Raw genomic sequence first — 17,092 nt, 5'->3', positions numbered from 1 at the left:
AAATGTTAAACTTAGAAATTACCATATAAGCTAGCAACTCCAACTCCTACATATATACCCAAGAGAATTAAAAATGTACATCCACATAAAAATGGTACAGAAATGCTCATAGCATTATTCATAATAGCCAAAAAAGGAAACAATCCAAATGTACAACAACTGATTAATGGATTTTTAAAATGTGGTATGTCCATATAATGGAATTGTTCAGTAATACAAAGGAATGAATAATATATGCTATACAACATGGATGAACCTTTATTATGCTAAATGAAAGAAGCCAGTCACATATTATATAATTCCATATGTATGAAAGGTTCCAAACAGGCAAATTCACAGAAATAAAAAGCAAATTACTGGTTGCTACAAGCTGGGGAGAAGAGAGAATGGAGAGCTAATGGGGATGGGGGTTTCATTCTGCAATGATGAAAATGTTCTGAAATTTGTGGTGATGTTTGCAAAACTCTGTGAATACACAAAAAACAGCTGAATTGTACACTTTATATATTTACACACTTAGTATAACAAAGCACACACCATTTTTAAACATTAACTGCAATATAATTTTAAAAACTATTTGAAACTTTACAAATAAGTCTTGACCCAGGAAGTCTATTTTTCATGGAAGACCATAGATGGTTAGCAGAATGTTTCATTTCAAAGTAACTGATATACCAGTATTTTTTATAATGGACACATGGTATGTCTACATGTTAAGCTTTTTTATAATCAAACTGATCATTAATATATACTTTTAAATCTTCATAGCATTCCAATGATCTTTATGTGCTATGAAGGATGATAGCTATTAACAAGATTTCCTAAACTGAAAAGACCTTAGAAATCTTATAATCCAAACCAATGTATGGGAAAAATTAAATCTACTCACTTTATATAATAAATGTGCTCCTGAAGAATTAAAGTGTCATATTTTATATATACCATCATATAGTAATTGAATTTTAGGAGCTCTGTATAAACTTGAGATTTTCACAAATCTAGTTTCCTTTTATTAAACCTGTGCCCACCTATATAACCGAAATTAATATGCATTATGGCATTTAATTCTAATTATGGATGTACTTGAAATTCATTTCATTGCAAGAATTCAAGCAGCCCTAGCCAGTTTTGCTCAGTGGATAGAGCGTCGGCCTACAGACAGAAGGGTCCTGGGTTCCATTCTGATCAAGGGCACATGCATGGGGTATGCAGGAGGCAGCTGATCAATGATTCTCTTTCATCATTGATGTTTCTCTCTCTTACACACTCTCCTTTCCTCTCTGAAATCAATAAAAATATATTTTTAAAAAATTCAAGTAGACTAAAAAAAACAACCTTAAATTCTAAAGATTCCATGATTTCTAGGATAAAACTGGAGGAAAGGGAAGGAATCTAAAAACAGAAAAAATCCCCATGACAAAAACAGCAGTTCTAATCATGTCAATTTACAATAAAGAAAAAGGGTTGGAGGGGTGAGGGGGAGTCACAGGACACCACCTTTGTTGTATTTTCTAGTCTTAAAGTTTGGTAATTTTAACTTTTTTACCTCAACCTTTTTATGTCAAAGCTAAAATTAGTACTTAAATATGCTGCTAGCATTCTATTCTTAATCTAAGGGTTTGCCTAAACCAAAGGTTTTTTACCTTTTATACCACAGACTGCTATTACAGTCTGGAAAAACCTAAACCCTTTGTAAGACTACCATTAATAAAATAAAATATACAGGATTACAAAGAAAACTAATTATACTGAAATACAATTATGAAAATATTTTAAAATAGGGCCCTCAGTTGGTTAGAATGTCATCCTGATATGACAAGGTTGTGGGTTCAATCCCCAGCCAGAGCACATACAAAAATCAACCAACAAATGCACAAATAAGTGGAACAAATCGATATTTCTCTCTTACTCTCAAATAAATATTTTTAAATATTTAGAAATAGCTGAAACCGGTTTGGCTCAGTGGATAGAGCGTCGGCCTGCAGATTCAAGGGTCCCAGGTTCGATTCCGGTCAAGGGCATGTACCTTGGTTGCGGGCACATCCCCAGTAGGGGGTGTGCAAGAGGCAGCTGATCGATGTTTCTCTCTCATCGATGTTTCTAACTCTCTATCCCTCTCTCTTCCTCTCTGTAAAAAATCAATAAAATATATTTTAAATAAATAAATAAATATTTAGAAATATATCTACTTATTAACTTACAGGAAATACAGAGGACAAAAGGCAATGTTAATATTGCCACAGGACAATAATATAATCAGCAAAACCCATACTAGGAGAAACTCTACAGAACAATCAAATTAAGATGTAAGGGGACAGAGATAGAGAGAGGGGGGGGGGGGACAGAGAGAGAGTTTAAAACCTATAGATTTAAAAATTTAAAGATTTAAAACCTATGTTTTTAAAAATTCAACAAAACCTAATTTAAAATAGGCACATTTATTTCACTGTAAGCAATTATACCTCAATAAAAACTTTACATGTACATATACATACATACATATATACATACATACATACATATATATGTGTGTGTGTGGGTATATGTATGTATATATATCACCAATTACAATTTGTGTACCTTATTTAGAGTCTGGGTTTTTAAATAAAAGATTCTTAAAACAATTACAAACTTTAATACTGACTGGGTATTTGAAATAAGGATACACCACAGTATTGTGGTATATCTTTTTTTTTTTTTTTTTTTTTTTGAGAAAGTCTAGTGTCTAGTTTATTATCATAATGTTCACATTCATTTTTTGCATTGTGGTATATCTTTAAAAAGTGCTTATCATCTGGAGATAAATACTGAATAATTATGGATAATACTAGTGGCTGGGTGCACAGATTCATGCACATTGAAAGGAAATTAACTAGAAGGTGGACAGTGGGGTGGGACTGGGCGAGATGGGCCGGACACGCCCTGGAGCCAACCTCCCACAGTCCCTCCCCGACTGACTGCACCTGGGGCAGCACCGTGGCTCAAAGGGTGTCTGCGGTCACTGCAGCTTGGCAGTAAACCAGATTCGGGGCCGACAGTACCCCAGCAACAACACAACCCACGCCACGGCCAAAGGTGGAACCACACAGCCCCGCAAGGAATTGGGTTCCCTCCTCTCTGGTTCCAGGGTGCATCACCCAAGAACCGCGGCTGCCAAGTTACTGCAGCACGGCAGCTACTGCGTTGAGCATCTGCCCCCTGGTCAGTGTGCATCAAAAGTACTGGCCAGCCGAAACCAGTTTGGCTCAATGGATAGAGCGTCGGCCTGCGGACTGAAAAGTCCCTGGTTCGATTCCGGTCAAGGGCATATACCTGGGTTGCGGGCACATCCCCAGTGGGGGCTGTGCAGGAGGCAGCTAATCGATGTCTCTCTCTCATCGATGTTTCTAACTCTCTATCCCTCTCCCTTCCTCTCTGTAAAAAATCAATAAAATATATTTTAAAAGAAAAAAAGTACCGGCCGGTCAGATGGTCAAATGGTCGCTTAGCCTTTTATATCTACCTATATATATAAAAGGCTAATGTGCTAAGTGTCCGACTGTCCAGGTAATAATGTCACACAGTAACGCCCGGCTTCCTCTCCCTAGTGCCTAGCCTCCTTGCAGTTTCTTCAGCCCAGGAACACAACTTGCTTTATGGCCAGGTGGAAACACTTTACACTGCAACCAAATGTCTGTGAAGCATTTTCCCGTGCTTCATCTCATTTGATCCTCACAGAAGTCCTGGAGTAGGTAGACAGGAGACTCGGTGGAATCCTATTTTCTTTTCATTAGCCGGAAAACGGAGATTTAGAAAGCTTAGAAACTTGACCCAACTGAAAAGAAGAAATGGTGGACCTTGAAAATGACTTCATGTTTTCTCACTGTGCAGAATATAGTCAAACACTGCTGCAGTTAAATATTTTACCCTTTGTTCTCCCTACATGATCTACAATAATAATCTGTTTCATGTTGATATTTACTGCTGTGTTGCTGACAATTACCTGAAAGAGATTGAAGTGCTTCACTGGTCTGAAAAAAGTTTAGCTAAATCAGAAAGCAGGCCTAATTAAGCAAATTTATTCTATATCTTGGCTACATTGACTCATGCATGCACGATACGTATAGAGTTCTCGCTGGCGCCAATCACACGCATGTGTTTCAATTTGTCATTGTCGATCATGAATATGGTTGACACTTCTATTATAGAGAAAGGGCAAATAGCAAATTAAAATATTTCTTCTAATTAATTTCCTTTCAATGTGCACGAATTTGTGCACCAGGCCACTAGTCTACACTAATGAAGAGAAAGATTCAAATTGACCATACTTTCGTGACGCCCACCAGCAAATCAGGAGTGAGTATGCAAATTAACCCAACAAATATGGCAGGTCAATTTGCATACACAGGCGTCCAGTGGCCGGGGGCGGGACGCAGGCATATCGCACCGCCCCAGCCGCTCAAGGCCTCTGGGCAGCATGGGAAGTAGGAAAGGCAGCTCCAGCTGGAGCAAAGGCTATGCCGGCAACCAGGGTAAGGAAGGCCCATTCTGCACGAATCTTCGTGCATCGGGCGTCTAGTGTGTGTGTGTGTGTATTTATATACATATATATACATATGTGTGTGTGTGTGTGTGTGTGTGTGTGTGTGTATAGATATATAGATATATATAAGCCTAAGCAACCATCTGACCATTTGACCGGTAGCTATGACGTACAATGACCACCAGGAGGCAGACGCTCCAACCAGTAGCTATGACGCACACTGACCACCAGGGGGCAGACATTCAATGCAGGAGCTGCTGAGCTGCAGTGACTTGCAAGTTGCGGTTCTCAAGTGACACACCCAGAACCAGAGAGGAGAGAGCCCGATTCTGGGGTGCATCACCCGAGAACTGCCCTCTTGCAATCCAGGACCCCTCAGAGGATGTTGGAGAGCCGGTTAGGTCCAATTCCCACAGGCCAGACCAAGGGACCCCACCAGTGCACAAATCCCTACACTGGGCCTCTTGGTATATAGATAAGATGTCTGGCCTAGCTGGTTTGGCTCAGTGGATAGAGCATCGGCCTGTGGACTAAAAAGTCCCAGGTTCAATTCTGGTCAAGAGCACATGCCTGGGTTGTAGGCTCAATCCCCAATGGGAGGAGTGCAGGAGGCAGTCGATCAATGATTCCCTCTCATCATTAATGTTTCTCTCTCTCTATCCCTCTTCCTTCCTCTCTGAAAACAATAAAAAATAATATTTAAAAAAATATGTCTGGGATCTACTTCAATATAATATAAACTATGTAAGACTCCAACATTCTGGGCAAGAAATAAGGGTCTTAATTCATCAAGAAACCCCTTGGATGAGGGCCATTAGTAGTATATAAGGAGGAAAAAAGAAAAGTTGAGTACAGCTACTATGGAAAACAATATGGAGGCTCCTCAAAAAATCAGAAATAGGCCGAAACTGGTTTGGCTCAGTGGATAGAGCGTCGGCCTGCAGACTGAAGGGTCTCAGGTTTGATTCCAGTCAAGGGCATGTACCTTGGTTGCGGGCACATCTCCAGTAGGAGGTGTGCAAGAAGCAGCTGATCGATGTTTCTCTCTCATCAATGTTTCTAACGCTCTATCCCTCTCCCTTCCTCTCTGTAAAGAATCAATAAAATATATTTTTTTTAAATCGGAAATAGTACTACTATATGATCCAGCAATCCCACTTCTGAGTATCTAAATAAAATGAAAATGCTACTTGGAAAAAATACATGCCTCCCATATTCATTCATTGCAGCATTACTTACAATAGCCAAGATATGAAAACAATGTAAGTGGTCCATCTACTTATTAGTATGCATGGATAAAGATGTGATATATAATGGAATACTATTCAGCCATAAAAAAGAAGGAAATCTTGCCATTTGTGAACACATGATGAACCTTGAGGGCATTATGTTAAGTGAAATAAGTCAGAGAAAAACAAATATCATATGATCTCACTTATATGTGAAATCTTTTTTTTAATATATTTTTATTGATTTCAAAGAGGAAGGGGGAGAAACATCAATGTTGAGAGAGAACCACTGATCGCCCCCACACTGGGGACTGAGCCCGCAACCCAGGCATGTGTCCTTGACTGGAATCGAACCTGGGACCCTTCAGTCCGCAGGCCGACGCTGTATCCACTGAGCCAAACCAGCTAGGGCTATGTGAAATCTTTAGGGGAAAAGAAGCTCATAAAACAGATTGGAGATGAGGGTAGGTGAAATGGATGAAAGGGGATCAAAAGGTACAAACTTCCAGTTATAAAATCAGTAAGTCATGAGGATTTTAATGTACATCATGGTGACTATCCTATCTAATAAAGGGTAATATGCAAATTAACCATCACTCCATCACAAAGATGGTGGCACCCATGGCCACAAGATAACGGCACCCAGTCCTCTCAGCCCCACCGGAGTCACCCCGTCCAGGGGGGTGGGGGGGGGCGGCCACTGAGAGCAGGCAGGGTGAGCGGCCTGGCGGAATGCTTGCTTCATTGCCACGGCGACAAGCCTGGCTGCAGATGGGTCTCTAGGCCGCAGAGGGTCTCTGGGCAGCCGGTGCGGAGCAGCCAGGCCCCGCAGAGAGCTACTGGTGCACAGATGCGTGCGCAGGGCTACTAGTAGTTAATAATACTGTACTTCAATGTCTGAAAGTTGCTGAGAATAAATCTTCAAAGTCCTCATTATGAGAAAAAAATTTTTTTGTTAACTAGTGATAGATATTAACTAGACTTATGGTGATCACTTTGCAGTATATAAATATTAAATCATGTTGTGTAACTGAAACTAATACATTATATGTCAATATAAAAAATAATTTTTTTAAAAAAAGAGGAAGAGTAAGATATGTACACATATAATACCTTAATTTAAAAAAAAAAAAATTTAAAAGAGGAAGAAATAGCCCAGCCAGTATGGGTCAGTTGGTTGAGCATCGATCAACCTATGAACCTGGAGGTCACGGTTCAATTCTCAGCCAGGGCACACGCCCAGGTTGAGGGCTTGATCCCCAATGGGGATGCAACATGCAGGAGGCAGCCGATGAATGATTTTCTCTCATCACTGATGTTTCTCTCTCTCTTCCTCTCCCTTCCTCTCAAATCAATGTAAAAAAACGTATTTTTTTTTTTAAATAAATAAGGATGAGATCAATAAGGTTTGGGAGAAGGTAGGGCCAGGGCAAAATTTTTGCTGAGATACCACACAAAGTGAGTACCTGAAACCCAAACAAATGGGGCAATGATGATTCCTAATATTATTCCTAAGAAACAAACTCCCTTCTCATTACCTCCTCTCTTCTGTGTGACTCAGCATGTAACAATCACAATGATCCAGTAATGAAACTCACATCACAACAGTCAGTGGTAGAAGTAGAACCAAAACTAAAATTTTAAGAGTGGGGTAGCTTTAATCTGCTTAAAAAATTGCACCAGAGATAAGTGATCATTTATCCGAAAGTTGTCTCCTGTGAGAGAAAAAATTAAAAGCAAAACATGCAAATCACTTCCAGTCTCACCTTCCTTTCCTTTCCTTGCCTGCCCTCCTTCCCCCCAGAATGTTGGTTTCCAAATAAGAGAGTAGTTGGGAGGGAGGGGATTGGATACAGAGGCAGCAGGACAATGTGCTCAGAGGTGGGGGAGGCAGAGAGGTTGGGATATTAGTTACATTGAGAACATAACTGACTGGGCAAATGAGTTAATACAATTTGAATAATGGGAGTCAGAATTCTCAGTCAAAGAAGGGATTTACACACATGGAAATGAGGAAGTTATAGAGACTCTTCATGTATTCAAACACTTGAGTTTTTATTTTTTTTAATATATTTTATTGATTTTTTTACAGAGAGGAAGGGAGAGGGATAGAGAGTTAGAAACATCGATGAGAGAGAAACATCGATCAGCTGCCTCCTGCACACTCCCTACTGGGGATGTGCCCGCAACCAAGGTACATACTCTTGACCGGAATCGAACCTGGGACCCTTTAGTCCACAGGCCGACGCTCTATCCACTGAGCCAAACCAGCTGGGGCTGAGTTTTTAAATATATGACATAGAGGTACATGTATATCATGTGTCCACATATCTTAGCTTTGTAGCAATGACTAAACTGAGCACCCAGATTTTGGTTTGTAAATACCATCCTACAATAAAAGGAACCAGGACTTACAAAAACTGCTGATTGCAGTAGTGGGGCAGGGAAAGCACAATATGAGCCTATGTTGTGCCATAAATAAATAAATGCTTAGCCCAGCCAATGTGGTTGAACATCGACCTATGAACTAGGAGGTCACCGTTCAATTCTCAGTCTGAGCGTTGAGGGCTCCGTCCACAGTGGGGGACATGTGGGAGGCAGCCAGTCAATGATTCTCTCATCATTGATGTTTCTATCTCTCCCTCTCCCTTCCTCGCTGAAATTAATAAAAATATGGGGGTTTTTTTAAAGAGAAATGCTTAAAGAATGATGGGGAGACAGGATGGTCTGCAATGCAAAATAAGGCCTGGACTAAAGCCCACTGAAAAAATTAGAAATCACCCTAGCTCAACTGGTTAGAGCATCAACCTGATATGCTAAGGTTGAGGGTTGGATCTCAGGTCAGGGCACATGCAAGAAGCAAACAATGAGTGCATGGATGTGTGGAACAAGTTGATATTACTCTCTCTCCCTAAAAATCAATAAATTTTTAAAAATAAAAGAAAAGAAAAAAGAGCCCCGGCTGATGTGGCTCATTGGTTGGAACGTTATCCCGTGCACCAAAGGGTCGCGGGTTTGAGTCCCAGTCAGGGCACAGGCCCAGATTGTAAGTTTGATACAAGTTGAGACACATGCAGGAGACAGCCAATTGATGTTTCTCTCCCACATGGATGTTTCTCTCTCTCTCCTTTCCTCTGTCTTTAAAATCAATAAAAACAGCCAAAACCGGTTTGGCTCAGTGGATAGAGCATCGGTCTTCAGAATGAAGAGTCCCAGGTTCGATTCCAGTCAAGGGCATGTACCTTGGTTGTGGGCACATCCCCAGTAGGAGGTGTGCAGGAGGCAGCTGATCGATGTTTCTCCCTCATTGATGTTTCTAACTCTCTATCCCTCTCCCTTCCTCTCTGCAAAAAATCAATAAAATATATTTTTAAAAATAATAAAAATAAAAACATATCCTTGGGTGAGGATTAAAGACAATTTTTTAAAGAAAGAAAAAATATAAATCATGAGATTTCTTATCTACAATAGAATGTAGAAGGAATAACAATAATAGACAATCATTTGGCAATAATAGATAAATCAGGCAAGAATTATCAATGAATGCTGGTGGGTGGAGGTTTGATGATGTAAGAGACTATCAGTGTAATATTAATATATCTCCCTATAAAATGCTAATCAAATTGAAGGGGAAAATAATGAAGACACAAACTTGATGAAGCAATCAAAGTTCAAATTACCAGCAGTAGGATGTATCAATCTAGTTTGCCTCCTTATATGATACTCTCTGTGGTATTCTTGCCAAGAATACATGACCTGATCTAGTCATGAGGTAATATTAGACAGACCCAGGTGGAGGGTCATCCTGCAAAATGAAAGACCAATGCTCTTTTTTTTTTTTTCTTTTAAATATATTTTATTGACTTTTTACAGAGAGGAAGAGAGAGGGATAGAGAGTTAGAAACATCGATGAGAGAGAAACATCAATCAGCTGCCTCTTGCACACCCCCTACTGGGGATGTGCCCGCAACCAAGGTACATACCCTTGACCCGAATCGAACCTGGGACCTTTCAGTCCTCAGGCCGACGCTCTATCCACTGAGCCAAACCGGTTTCGGCAGAAAGACCAATGCTCTTTAAGACTATCCGGCACGTGCATGAGAATCAGGGTAAGAATGAAATACTGTCCAGACTGATAAAAAACAACAACCAAAGGCAACATGTGGTACTGGCTAGGATCCTAGACCAAAAAGGAAAAAGAGACATTGTTGGAATGTTTGGCATCATATCAAAGGGGTCTATGGATTGGGTAGCGATGTTGTGGCAATGCGGATTTCTTGACGGGGAAGACTCTATAGTATATTGCAGGAGAGGGTCATTTTGGGAAGGTATACATTAGAAATTTTAAGGGTAATAGGACACCATGCCAGAAAAAGACAAGACAGAGTAATGGAGCAAATGTGACAAAATGTTAATGGGGAATTTGGGTGAAGGGGATGTGGAAATTCTTTGCACTATTCCTGAACTATTTCAAAATTAATGTTAAATAAAGAAAAAATAATACAGGAAGGAAAGAAGTGAGTCTGTAAGTGTGAAGAGGACTTTATTCTGGGGTAGCAAATACCATCTTTTCAAAGAAGCCTTCCTCATCACCCCTATCCCCATTACTCTCTATCCCATTCTTTGCTTTATTTTGTTCTCATAAAAGGATCAGCCATGGTTGATAGTGGTTGGAGCTAAATGATGGGTACACAGAATTCATTTATTTTTTTCTACGTTTGCAAATTCTCTGAGATAGAATTTTAAAAATATATCTACAGCAAATCAGTCACATAGTAATATATGTATATGCATCTTTATTAATGCATTAAAGTATCTAGCAGCAGAATTAAAAATTACTGTAATTTCTAAGATGTGATGAGCATAAATGAGATTGCAACAACTGTAATATGAAAGTACATCTGGATTTGTGTTAATAATGAAATTACAGGTATTACTCATACTATCTACCATGTTGGTACTACCATGATACTACTATCTTGTAATAGAAGGAAATACTGATAACAGGTCAGTGAAAATAATGATATAATATTTTCCTATCCAAGTTTAAGTATCTCCTCCTAAATTCTGGTCTAACTATAAATAATTTTCATTGGAGATTATATCCTTTGAGATAATAAAATGATAAACTTCTTCTTCTTTATTTTAATCCAAGGTGAATTTTAAAATAATATTGAATGCAAAAGAGCCTTTACTGCAGACAGCATAATTTGTAAAAATTAATTGTTGAGACCCAAGAAAAATCTACCACCTACCAAATTATTGATTTATAAAGGACACAAATCACTATATGCCACATGTAGTTTTGTAAAACACAAAATGTTTTAAAGAAAAGTACAAGTGTCCTAATTTTTAAATCAAAGGAATAAAATAATGGGTAAAGGTTTTAAAAAAATCACTTTTAATCTATTTTAAGAATCTATAAATGTATTATATGTAAAGGTATATGTACTATGTGTAAACACGATAGAAATGTAACAAAGTCAATATAACATATAATGAGAAAAATCTTCGTTTCATTTGTCAATGTTCTCAAGTAACCCAAACTCAGCATCTAATACATATACACAAAAACATATTGGTACCAAAAAAAAAAACAAATTGGTACACATACTCCCAGAGTTTAATGCTGGACTAAAAACCTAGCACCAGGTATATAGGACAAACAATAACTGTTTCCCCTTTGAATTTTCCCACAAATATCCCTTAACTGAAAGAACTGGAGCAGTTTGTTATATAATAAATACCTTAAATATGCTAGATTTAAATTCATCTCTACACTCAAAATGAAATCTTAAGTAAGCAAGTCTAAAAATTCACTAAATTTAAGTTACAGTTTTATAGACATTCTATTGTGAGATTTTTTAATATGTTTATAATTTTCAACTTGGCAGACAGAGACACATATAGAAGGGAAAATCTGAATATTGCAATACTTTCAAATTACACCAAGAAAATATTTCAAAGCATATTTCCACACACTAAAACTAGCTAGATATTACACAAAATGTATATGGTTTCTAATAAAATGTTTAAACATTCTAATTGGTTCCCACAATAGTATATGCTATTTTCATTCAAATTATGAGTAGATATAAGGCAAATAATAATAAAACACAAAAATAAAGAAAACAAATAGTAAAAGTTAGAAATTTAACTATAGAAAAATGTTACTGTATTTAGTCTCCTTGTTCACCAGGTTACATGTCTGTTTCAAGGTGCTGAACTTTTATTTCAAATGACCCAATAATGAAATTTAGGAGCCCAGTTTTAATAAAACTGAAGGTATTTTCCGACTACAATGTTTACTCTAAATACTGTATACTAGTTAACTACAGACCAAACACTATAGATTCTTCCTTAAAAGTAAAATCAGAGAAATATATAGTCTCCAATTAAATATACTAGTTTTCACAAAATATTCCTAACTTTTTCTAATGTAAGCAAAATTTCAAATGAAGGGGAAAGTGAGACTTGGAATATTTGAAATAACTTTTACAATACTGCTATCTTTACAATTTCTAAATAAGTACTCCCAAAGCATTAGCTTGCAGGATTAAAAATGTTTCATAAATCAAGCTTGAAATTTCTTCATAAGCGTACCAAACAACACAATGCTCCCACAATCAAGAGTCCACAATGAAGGTAGCTGGGAAAAGGTGGCCGCTACACAAAAGTCAAACACCATCATTCTTTCTGGCACTGAGCCCTATGTTTTCCTCCAATCTGCTTGCCAGAGGCATTCTACTCAGGAAATAAAATAATATTTCAAGCATCTGTATTAATTTTTAATGCTATTTTTTAAGATAACTGAATTTTTTTAAATTTTATTGTTGAAGTATACAAAAGCCTACCATGAAAACATTCAAAATTGTAACATTCAAAACCAGAGGTTTCAAAACATAGAAACTGACTGGGCTCAAAAGAAATGATGTGGCAATGGTGTAGGCTACTATGAGTCAATTTTGTTTAAGTCTAAAAATATCTCTGGTTATAAGAGTATGTAAGAACAAGGAAACTCCTCCATATTTTATATTGTGTTCCAAAAGTAATGATATCCAAATACATGTAACACGTAAGGTATATTCCAAGTATTTAAACTCAGGAAAACCACTGAGATAAGGCATTGAAAATTAGCAAAAACAAAATACATTTTTTAAATGGGTCTCATTCTTTGACAAAATTTTACACAAGCTGCTACCTTGCTCAACCTCTGCATAATCTTTAACCTATTCTCTAACCTGGGAAATGTATGGGAAGAACCTAAATATGTGATTTACTTAAAATCTGAAAATAAAATATAGACAATTTTATGTTCTTTGGAGGGTTCTATTCATTTACTCATTCTAATACAGGGAGTCCCCTTTGCACACACCTCTCTCCCTCAGACAACTAAAAGACAGCAAGCAATTGTTGTATAACTCCTCCCTTCCCCCTTAAACCCAGCTTACATACAAAGGAAAGGACTTTCTCTATTGTGCAAATCCAGTTGCTGAAATGGATCTTTGTTAAATAAAATCTAATTCAGAAATAGTTGTCATTTAATTTTTTCAACTGGCATACTGAAAGCTGTAAAGGTAGTGAACACAATAGATGCATTCTTATTGCAAGAAGGTAAAGCCAAATTTTGGAAATACTCTGATTACGATTTAAAGATTTGGTTTTTCTCTAGCACAAACGAAAAAGCCAAATCAGCCTTCTTCCCTCAATCTATTTCCTACCAAAAACACGAATCAAAATATTAAAAAAAAAAAAAAAAACTGGCTCTGACCTTCCACCCCCACCCTACCACCAAAATGCCTCTAAGCTGCCCCTGCTCCCAAAGCTGTCTGGTTTAACCTTTTTTTAAAAAAAAAAAAATCCAAATACTTACTACAAAGGCCTAATCACCGTTATGAGAATATTCATTTTGAAAACATTTTAAATAATGTATTCCCAGTGTACACCTCTTAATCCTATAAAACAGTTATTAGTTAATGTAATCAACTAGGGAAAAGGGTAAAAGTAGGCAATATAGCCTCAGCTTTAATTTAGATATTGAATGTTTTTCTCATCCGGATTTCTAGAAGACACCAAAAGTGACTATCCTTAAATTTTCTTGCACAGCTATCATTCTGGTACAAGTACATTTTTATCCCTTTCACTTAAATTATTCGGGTTTAGTTGCCCGCCCAGTAACAATCACACGTTTTACAAAACATTTTCTACAACAGAGACAAAAGGCCATGAATTCCTCCAAACAAGGTCCATTTAGCTCCATAGTTGGATCAGCAAAAACATTTCTTGTTCATGTTTAAGGATAAACAAGAAACCAGAAATAGAGATTACCTGTTGGGGGTGGAGGTGAGAAGGGGAGGATGGGAACTGGAAATCCTAGTGTCTGGGTTACACTCTTTAAACTCATAAGAATATACTATCCACTCAAAAAATTTTAACTCGCTTTTAAAACAAAGGAGTTTCAGGGACACACGGTCTGCTTAGTTTTAAGATAATCTGCTTTTATCAGTAGCATCTGCTTTAGCTCTGCAAAAGGTAAAATACTCCTTTAAGTGCTGTCGTGAGCACTGTGCCAGCTAATCCCTCTTTAATACAGTAACGTTCCTCCAGACCGCCGCTTTTCAAGGCAGCTCGCCTCCTCTGCCCCCTCCTCCCTCTGTGCATTCTGAGATCTGCTCGGCTGATTCCCACATAAAGTGGGTCCTGGCCGCCATTTTAGAAAGTCATTCACAAGCCGGACCGCAGCACCGTCCAGTTAAAACCTTCCAAAATTCCCCTGGACGATTTCCTCTTTCCTCTCCCTAACATCTCATCTTGCAGAGGGGTCAAACTCCCCGCGATAGGCATGCAATGTCTCTAGAATCTGCATAATGCAAAATGACACCTCTGGCCACAGAACACTGCGAAGTGAATGCTGCAATGCACGTGTTTGCACGTCGGTGCATACAAATTTCCCAGGCAGAGAGAACGTCCACAAAGAGATAAAGTGACCACATTACGTGGTTTTTCCACTCCAACAATCTGCACCTAAATTATTTTTCGACCAAAACAGTGAAGGGTGGGGAAGCAAGGGGCGGAGCAGCTCCAGGGAAAGTTCCCATCTGCTTCTCTACTGAGCCCGAGGTATCTCCATTATCACTAGGGTCAGAGGCGAGCTTTCGCTAGCGGCCTTCCCTCGCCTGGTTTCCCAGCACAGCGTAGTAAACACCCGGAGAGTCCCTGGAAGCGCGCCTCCCCCAGTGCTGCCGAGGACAGCAGGTTATGAATGGCCTCACTATTCCCGGCTCCTTTTCACATGCGGACACGCGCAGACGCGCGCTCCAGAGGTGAAGATTTAATGCCCCAGTAACAGCAACCACCAACAGAATCAATGGTCCTCCATTTAAAAGACAGCGGAGCTCTGCCGCCGCCGCTTCCATTTCCTTCAGCAGGCTGCTCCCGAGCAAGCAACGCAATCTATTTTTCCCAGGGTGACTCACTAGTGAGGGCGCTCCATAATTTCCTTCACTGACTAGATAGTAAGAGGAATTAAGAGTAAAACAAACTTAAAACCTTTCAGGATCTTGAATATCGGAATAAACGGCAATTTGGGAGGACAATCACAGATGTGCTGCAGTCCTTCCCAATGTGCACCAAGTGTAAGTAAAACGTCATTTCGGCGTTTTGTATTTAAGACTGTTATGGTACGCACATATTTCACAAAGACAAGCGCTAAATACTACTGAACAACTAAGAAGTGTCAAGAACAACACTTATTCCAACATTCCATAGACACAAAAAATATTCTAGCCAAGTTTTTTTTTTTAAGCCACATCTTCTAATTTTAAAAGGCTTGCATTTTCCTAACCACTCATTAGCGAATTCTGGGTGGGAGGGAAAAACGTTCCTTCAAAGGCGGCTCCCCCAGTGGTGCCGGCGCGGCCGCGGGAGCAGGGGTCCCGGGCTCCCGAGCGCCTGCGAGGCGGGGACCTGGCCACTAGAGGTGGACCTGCCGCTGCACGCTCCCGTCCTCACCAGCCGCCTCGTCCAGAGACCCGGAGCTGAAAGGAGGCGAAAGAGCCGAAACGGGCGCACCAACTCGTTACCGGACACGGTCCTCTACCCAACCTCGCAGAACAAAAACTGTGCATTGTACACCTTCCATGAGGCCCCTAGAATCTGGCGTCTTCCCAGTTCCAAGATGTTCCGACATCACCCACCAAGACTTATTTTTGTAGAACCTGCCCTTTCGCACAAAACCCTCTCTAGGTCCGACATTTCCGAGCGTCCGAGCTGAGGAGCGGGACTTGCTGCGGAACTCCGGCGTTGGCCGTGAGGGGCTGGCGGCTGGGCAGGGTTCCGGGCCCGACCCGCCAGCCCCTCGGAGCCGGGACAGCGGCACGCAAGGACGCGTCCCACCGCTGCCTCGCCAGCGGGAGGGCACCTTCCCAGCGCCGGCTTCGCGGAGGCCGAGCGACAGCCTCCTCCTTATTGGGAAGGAAGAGCACCAGCAGCCGCGCCCGCTCCGCCGAGGCCCGACGCCGACCGAGACGGCCAGGCATCCGCGCGACCCCGCGCCCGTCCGTGGGTCTGGCCCGGGTCCCCTCACCAGTTCCGCGCACGAGGAGGGGCCGGCAACGGGCCGGAGCGGGCAGCGGCGCCCGGGCCTCGTGTCACTCACCGTTTGAAATGCTCGATGATCTTCTCTTCCCGCACATTCTCCGGTAAGTTGCCCACCCAGAGGTGCCTGGTTTCTCGGACCATGCTGGGCGGTGTGCCGGCGACCGCTGGTGCGGGTTCTCCCTCGCCGGCTTCGTGTGAGCCCGTCAGCGCCGGGAGGCGGGCGCCGAGGCGGCGGCGGCGGCGGCTGCGGCGGTGGCGTCGGCAGCGGCGGCGGCTCCTCCGGCTCCTCCCCGTGCAGAGACCATCCCTCTCCCCCAGGTTCTGACTCTCCGGGCTCGCAGCTCCGCTCTGCCGCCACCACACACCCGAAGCCGACCCTCGCGCTCCGGCGGCGCATGCGCCCGGGCGGCGGCGGGCGGGGGAGTGGGGAGGAGGGGCGAGCGGGACCCGGACGGCAGCGAGTAGGACGGAGCTGGCGCTGTGGCAGCCGGACGCTTCCCACCGGCGCGCGCGGCCCGCCTCCTTACCGCGGGCACGCGCGCGTCCGCCCGCCGGCCGAGGCGGAGACGCCGAGTTCCTCTCAGCCGGCGCGCAGGCGCGCGAGGGAGGGAAGAACGCTCGAGCGCTCGGTCCCGAGACGCAAGTGCGCAGACGCGTGAGGCGACAGCCGCAGCCGCGAGGCGGGCGCTCAGTCAGTCAGGCCCTGGGCTCCGCCCCTGCAGCTGCACCGGCGGCCTCCAGC

At 41.3% G+C, this 17,092-nt stretch overlaps 1 protein-coding gene across 2 annotated transcripts in view; it reads right to left on the bottom strand.

The window, feature by feature from the left end:
• The window catches only part of SPEN (spen family transcriptional repressor), an 88,007-nt gene extending 71,142 nt beyond the window's left edge, over nt 1-16,865 (bottom strand). For both annotated transcript variants that reach the window (XM_008148185.3, XM_054720700.1), the window contains exon 1: nt 16,409-16,865. In XM_008148185.3, the coding sequence (XP_008146407.2) occupies nt 16,409-16,491 (83 nt within the window). In that variant the 5' untranslated portion in view covers nt 16,492-16,865. The remainder of the gene's footprint in view (nt 1-16,408) is intronic.
• Between the last annotated feature and the right edge of the window lie 227 nt (nt 16,866-17,092).

Source organism: Eptesicus fuscus, chromosome 9 (genome assembly GCF_027574615.1).
Source record: "Eptesicus fuscus isolate TK198812 chromosome 9, DD_ASM_mEF_20220401, whole genome shotgun sequence".
Taxonomy (NCBI): Eukaryota; Metazoa; Chordata; class Mammalia; order Chiroptera; family Vespertilionidae; genus Eptesicus; species Eptesicus fuscus.
The sequence above is the reverse complement of the archived record's forward strand: the minus strand, read 5'-3'. Positions and strand labels throughout refer to the sequence as shown.